Below are 6,866 nucleotides of genomic sequence, written 5' to 3'. Positions count from 1 at the left end.
ACTAACAAGCCTAAGACTTGCTAGAGCTCTTAGGGATACGCCTTTAAATTTAGAGGACTTATAATTAACTAGAAATTAACTATCTAGCGTATAGTTATAAAATTAACTATAGAGTCTAAATTACTCTTGCTCTCCCTTATAGCCTTGTAGATAGAAGAGTAGATATGTTTCTTTGCTAGTATTAACCTCACGCTTAACTATATACCTATAATCTAGTGTAATAACTAGCAGACTGTCTATATTGTTACAAAGGAGCACAACAAGCTTTATATAAAAGTTAAATATATTAATATCTATTAGCTCTAGATCTAATAGGAGGTTACTGCCTCACGTATTAATATTAAATAGGTACCTACTAATTACATGCCTACTAACAGACTTATAAAGATTCTACCTAAGTAGAAGTTTGCTAAGTTTATCTGCTAACTTAGTCTTGTTAATATTACTAAGCACCTAAAGGGCCTACGTTAGGCTAACAATAATAACATTAATACTATCTATTACCTACTAAATTAACACTAATTAGCTGTTGTTAACTCCCTGCTGTTAAGCCTACAGCAGCTAGGGGGTGTGTCACAGTTTGCGTGTCTCTTGCCTTATAGGCAACCTGCGCCTCACCTTTAGTAAGAGGCGACTCCCTGTTTTGCACTAGCGCTGTTTACAGCCACCTATGTAGATATACTGTTCGTAGCTTCACACAATACAACCTCAGTTCAATCCTCAATTCCTTGCGCACTGCTTGCACTCACTGCGACACTTTTAGACGGCAGAAAGCCTGGTGGCTGCATTGGAACTTCCGGCGTGGTCCGGCTTGCATCAGAGCCTAGATTAGCTCGGAACGTGCTTTCTTTGGCGCTGCCTAAGAACTGGTGCCATACATTGCTAATATAGAGGTACTGCTCTACTAGGTTGGGTTGCAGCTTAGCTGGATAGGCACGATCCAAAGCATATGCGCCGGCATGAGTAGCTGGATTATGTCCTGTCTGGAAAGAGAGAAGGCGGGTCAGTCCATCGTAGCCTCTTGGAGTGTTAGGATCGAAAGGCTGGACAATGTCCGGGAGATGTTTCTTGCTAATAGCTACTGCAATCTGGCGATAGATCTGAAAATGAAGCAGAATTGGACATTCCAGCGTGGATTGCTGCAGGATCTTCGAGCAGGCTGCTGAACTAAAACAAGACACAGGCGTGTCGTAAGCAGTGAACAAGTGTGGGTTGGTAGGAGCATCTGCATTGACGAGTTTCAACTGGCGGCTGAGAAAATCGTTGAATGGCCTGATGTATGCAAGGTGCAGGAAAAGACACTTCTCTACCAGCGCGCAGGGAACTCGAACAACGAAGAATGAATTGTTTGAGTTCTGGCTGGCTTTGTTATATGAGAAGATTAGCAAGATCCGACCCTGGCAGATGAAGATGTTGCGTTGCACTGCGGCAGTGTCCGCCCAGCGCATAACGCGGAGCTCTTCTCCTCTTGCAGGCATCCCGCTAGACACATGAATACTGCTAAACAATAGCATGACCATGTCGTTACACTTCTTTAGGTATGCCATCGCTTGCTCCCTGCCTTTGCCTCTCAGCGCAAAGCCTTTACCATCTTTGGAGAAGGCTCGACGGCTAAGATGCTTGAAGCTAGACTAGAGCTAATTTGCTGGCTCTTGTAGGAATGAATAGCCTGGTCGGTGCCTGGAAAGATCCTCTTTGATAGTGCCTAGATCCACGCTCGGCCACCAGTCGAACATGAGATCTCTCGTAGCCTGTTCGAGTCTGGCAAGGAGGCTATGGATAGTATGGCGGAATTCGTGCATAGAGATGCGGGAGCCGGCAATGTCTAGAGTCTGGCCATCTAGCGACCACGATAAGTTAGTGCGCGGTCCTTCGCGTTTTGCAATGGCCCTGCCATGCTGTAAACGCTCGATCAGATATCCCATAGGGGAGAGACTGCCACGCTGAAGGTATGTTGGGCGGATCCCTGCGCAGAGACGCTTCCCTTGATCGGCGTAGGCTGCTCGTGCTGGCCAGGGGACGTCGAGGGTAGTATACGCTCGCAGCGGCAAGGCATACTCAAGAATAAGAAGCCTGCCAACCCACAATAGAGCTGATAGGTACGGCGCGTAGTCGTACGCTGTACGATATGCCAACTCATAGGGATGGATACCCAGCACCCCAGAGAAGTGGACGATGGCTTTGCTTTCTAACACGCCGTCGGTGGACAGATCCATCCAGAACATCACGAGCAGCTGGAAAACAGTTTCTGATATTTGTAGGGAGGAAAGGGATCCTAGGTCGCCGGATCCTGTTGTGGTTAGACCTAACCAGACAAATTCCATTGTTTGTACCTGCACATTGGACAATTTAAGCCCGTACACATCGCTCAAGCTTTGGTCGAGCGTCTGACAGACGTGCCATGATCAGAACACATAGCATAGGAAGCGATTGAGGAAAGAGCGGTACCTAGCTTGTGTAGCTTCCCGTTGAGGTAGCTCGAAGGGATACGCGTAGAAGTGCGATCCCCAGCTTCGCAGCCAGCAGCGCATGACTCGTGGTGTCTGTTCAAGTGTCTCCTCGCACTGATCTAGCACAAGATGAACAATCTTTGTCAACTGTCTTAATCTAGATTCTAAATCTGCGCAGCTGATCCACTCGCTGCAGTTCTAGGTGCTGAGGTAAACTGCTCTATTCGTGGAGAGAGGTAATCTAGAGGTAGCAATAATCAGATAGAGCGGTTTTTGAGCAAACCACCGTGGCCAGCCACAACCCCGCAGCCAATTGGTCTTCTCGTCATGTTCGAGCTCATTGCTTAGGGACATCAATTCTCGATCTTGCTGTGAAAGCCTGGCTTCCTCCTCGGCTTCCATCTGCAACAGGGCGGCAGTCGCGGGCTCGTCTAATGCAGATCGGTCCCGGCTTGATCCTAACCTGCCACGATTTGTGTCGGTAGCATCTTCGATTCGCCAGCTTCCTCCCAGGTTCTGTCTAGTAGTGGGCCATCGTTGGAGGAAGCAGGACAGGTCATTGCGTGTCCTTCCTCCTCTACTGCACCTTGTTTTCCAAAAGTGCTGCAGGATCATGTCCCAACTACAAGTCGTCCAGTCGCACTGCGGGCAGAAGTATCCCCGCTCAGGCGGCGCAAGAAAATCCAATGCGCAGGACTTGCTTGGGAGAGGTACGACATCTGCATCAGTTTGCAATACCGGAAGCGCATCGTACCGAGAGACAATAGCTTTGCAGACTAGTGTTCGGATTTTGTGGTAGTCGCGGAGGTGGTGGTAGAGCGTCTTGTAGGGCACGACGCTTCTGCAAGGATTGCACAACAAGTGCCCATGTTCTGGCAGATGGGAGATGACATCTGGAATTTCCGGCTCCGCAGGCTATTGCATTGTCAGCGGGTGAAGAATTGGGTGGGGATCAAGGACGCTGCAGCAGCTACGCTGCCCACATGCCTCGTTCTTTGCAGGGTCGCCCGTACAGACAGTCCAAGAGGAAGGCGCAGAGGTGCTGTTAAGAGGTGCGCTCTCTCCTGGGTTGCCTACGTAAACTGTCCAGCGGGACATAGCAACACTGCCCTATTGGCACCACTGCACAATTTATTGACTGGGCTGTGGCTTTACAGAAATGACGTAGACAGGTATATAATGTTAACAGGGGAAACAGAGAGCAGAGGCAAAAAGCAGGGCCTGCTACATGTGCAGTATCACTGAACATACACGTCCATACAGGGTGGAGCTAAACCGGAATAAATCACAAAAAGGGGTCGACTCCAGACTAAGGCTGAAAGGGGGCGATTCAGGGCGGGAATCGCGCGCTAGACCGAATTGGGCCCGAACCAGGCCCGGATCGTGGCGGTCGCGTGGAGGTAGGCTAGCAGGCTTGTGACGCGTTTAGACGAGCTTAAAATAGCCTTTAATTAAGCAAAGGATAGTTAGAGGATACTACAGGAAGATCCTAAGATAATTAGCGCGTGGTTTAAGCTAGTAGAGGATACTTAAGTTAAGTATAGTATTTGCAACAATAATATACATAACTTTAATAAAACTAGGTTTTAGATAGGCATTGCTTTGTCTTTAAAGGTTGTAATAGGCTTAGAGAGACGTGCTTAGCTAGAGCTTGTTTAGCCAGGCAATTGCGAGTGGGTTACTGTTATCTAGAGCATCTGCGCTGCTAGGTATGCAACCCTACCTTTTATTATCTACAAAGGACGCGTCTATATCTCTGCCTAGTATAAGGAGACAGATATACTATATAATTAGAAGCTCTTAGTCTCTAAGAATAGTTAGATAAATAATATACTTAGCCTTAAGTAGTTAAAGCACTTTAACACACATATAAAGACATGTTAGGTAGGAGTATATAGGTTGCTTATCTTAGACAGCTATAAGAGCTATCTTGACTAGGATTTTAAGGACTATTACCTAGAGAACTAAATCCTTACTCTCTATATACTACCTTACTTGTTACATATCCTCTAGCTACTTAATATAGTCTATTTCTTACTATTACAGTGTAAGTACTCCTAATATAACGTAGTTCACAAGCGAGCGGTCCAACCCAAGCGAGCGGTCCATCCTAACCATGATAGCCTAATAACTACTTTGCATTACAATGCCATCCTAACACAACGTGCAATTAACCTATACTAAAGGGACCTTATAGCTTGCTATCTAAGCTATAATTAAAGATTACAATAAGAGTAAAACACGCGCTATTACAGCCTTCAGCGTACCTTAAACTACTATCTACTAACAACACTAAGGAGTCCTCTCTTAACGTGATCGCGAGCCTAATTTAAAGAAGCTAAGTAAACTAGAGGAGGAGGCCCTTGTACAACGTATACTTGAGCTTGATACAAGAGGAATACCTGCTACAAAGGCTATGGTGCGAGATATAGCTAATGATCTGCTTGCTGAGCGCGGTGGAGAGCCTGTTGGCAAGCACTGGGTAGACAACTTCAAGACGCGTACGCCTGAGATCAAGCTTCGAAGGAGCCGTCCATATGATCGCCAGCGAGCCCTTAACAAAGATGCACGCGTTATAACGCCCTAGTTTGAGCTAGTTGCTAACACAAAGGCCAAGTACAGCATCACAGACAAAGACATGTACAACTTTAACAAGACAGGCTTTATAATAGGGGTTATCTATAGCTAGATAGTCTTTACAGGCTCTAAGAAGCGTAGCACAAAGAGCCTGCAGCTAGGGAACTGTGGTTAGGTTACTAATATACAAGGAGTTAACGCTAAAGGATAGGCTATCCTACCCTTCCTTATCTTCCCTAGTAAGGTCCTTATTACCTTATAGTTTCACAATCTACCTTAGGATTAGGTAATTAAGGTTAGTCCTAATAGCTAGATGTTAAATAAGCTTGGTATTGCCTAGCTGAAGCACTTCAATACCCATACAAAAGACTAGAAGGTGGGTGCACACAGGCTGCTGATTGTGGACGGCCATGAGAGCCACAGCTCACATGAGTTCCACAAACACTGTAACGTAAACCCCCAGCACCTGGGCCAACCTAGCACCCGGGCCAAAAAAGCTTGGCAGTACCAACTCACGTTACAACTCTTCAATTTCATCACTATTTTACATAGAGCCTATGTACGCTGTGCTTGTATCTAATTTAGAATATGCCTCTATATCTTTTTTGCACGTTTGCGCGTTATGTCTAGTCCCTCTATAGTTTCTACAGCGCTGTAGAGCTAGTTAAGCTTGTTCTTAATTACTACTACTACAAGCCTTCTTTGACTGCTCAGCAGCTACAGAGGCCTCTGCAGCTACCTGAGCTGCTGCCTCACCATACTCTATAGTACTACCTTGCTAGATCTGCTTCCTTTTGCGCGATTTCTGCTTAGTTATTACTACTAATTGCTCTTTAAGCTTAGTAATCTAGGCTGCTTAAAGCGCGTTCTAATGTAGCATAAGCTTGCCACCTCTAACAAGCTAAGAGAAGCCTGCTTGTGTAGTAATAGGTAACTAAGTAAAAGACTTACGTACAAGCTTTAACTAAGATCTAAACTTGTAGGTATTACTTAGAGTCTTTAACTACTACAGCGTCTCTAGGAGGAGGGGTTCTAGCAGGGTACATAGGCGCACTTTAAGGCAATCTAACACAACCTGCGCGTTAAGAGGGACTAGCCCTGCTGCCTTAAAGGCCTTGTAATAGTTCTCTGCTATAAACATGTTAAAAAATATGTCCTTAAAGGTAGGGAGAAAGCCTTCTTTATTAATATAGAAGACGCGCTTACATGCTAAGTCTTGTACACACTAAGAGTACTTATACTTTAATAGCAAGAAGTAGACTATATTAAGCAGCTAGAGGATATATAATAAGTAAGGTAGTATGTAGAGGGTAAGCATTATGTTTTTAAGGCAGTAGTCCTTAAAATCCTAGTTAAGGTGGCTGTTATAGCTGTCTAAAATAAGCAGCCTGTACGCCCCCACCTAGCTCGCCTTTGTATGCGCGTCAAAGTGCTTCAGCCACTCAAGGCCGAGCGCGTTGTTCGTCCAGCCGCTCTCAGAGACGGAGAGCTTCCAATTGCATGGTATATCTGCCTTCTCATACTAGGCAGAGATGTGAACACGTCCTTTGTAGATAATAAAAGGCAAGGTACAAGATCTAGCAGCGCAGACGCTCTAGATAACTGTTACCTACTCGCAATTACCTGGCTAAACAAGCTAAGGTTAATTACGTCTCTCTACGCCTGTGACAACCTTTATTAAGCTAATAACACCTACATTAGGAAAAGTTTTTCGAAATCTGGCCTAGACCAGCTGTTGCTGACAGTCGTGGCATGGTTGTGCAATGGCCGTTCAACGGCCCTAACAGCCCCAATTTGCGCCTAACAGCCCTAATTTCGCGCTAATATTGCTAACAGCTA

General features: G+C 45.7%; 4 protein-coding genes across 4 annotated transcripts; all 4 read right to left on the bottom strand.

Moving 5' to 3' along the window:
• Positions 1-1,253: 1,253 nt before the first annotated feature.
• M421DRAFT_33606 (uncharacterized protein) lies at positions 1,254-1,628 on the bottom strand (the record flags this gene model as incomplete). Its single annotated transcript, XM_033589421.1, has 1 exon — positions 1,254-1,628. A coding segment is annotated over one exon (375 nt), but the record flags the coding sequence as incomplete, so codon positions are not given.
• Positions 1,629-1,835: 207 nt separating this feature from the next.
• M421DRAFT_31003 (uncharacterized protein) lies at positions 1,836-2,258 on the bottom strand (the record flags this gene model as incomplete). The annotated part of the gene is made up of 1 exon (XM_033589196.1): positions 1,836-2,258. A coding segment is annotated over one exon (423 nt), but the record flags the coding sequence as incomplete, so codon positions are not given.
• A 342-nt stretch (positions 2,259-2,600) lies between these two features.
• Positions 2,601-3,638, bottom strand: M421DRAFT_421654 (uncharacterized protein). The gene is made up of 2 exons (XM_033592902.1): positions 3,438-3,638; positions 2,601-3,365 (listed from the first exon to the last, which is right to left on the bottom strand). Exons 1-2 carry the CDS (start codon positions 3,546-3,548, stop codon positions 2,649-2,651), a joined length of 828 nt encoding a protein of 275 aa, XP_033448064.1. The 5' UTR covers positions 3,549-3,638; the 3' UTR covers positions 2,601-2,648.
• A 2,791-nt stretch (positions 3,639-6,429) lies between these two features.
• M421DRAFT_64940 (uncharacterized protein) lies at positions 6,430-6,621 on the bottom strand (the record flags this gene model as incomplete). The annotated part of the gene is made up of 2 exons (XM_033596206.1): positions 6,430-6,543; positions 6,568-6,621. Coding segments are annotated over 2 exons (168 nt in total), but the record flags the coding sequence as incomplete, so codon positions are not given.
• Positions 6,622-6,866: the final 245 nt, after the last annotated feature.

Source organism: Didymella exigua (assembly GCF_010094145.1).
Source record: "Didymella exigua CBS 183.55 unplaced genomic scaffold M421scaffold_16, whole genome shotgun sequence".
Lineage (NCBI taxonomy): Eukaryota > Fungi > Ascomycota > Dothideomycetes > Pleosporales > Didymellaceae > Didymella > Didymella exigua.
The sequence above is the reverse complement of the archived record's forward strand: the minus strand, read 5'-3'. Positions and strand labels throughout refer to the sequence as shown.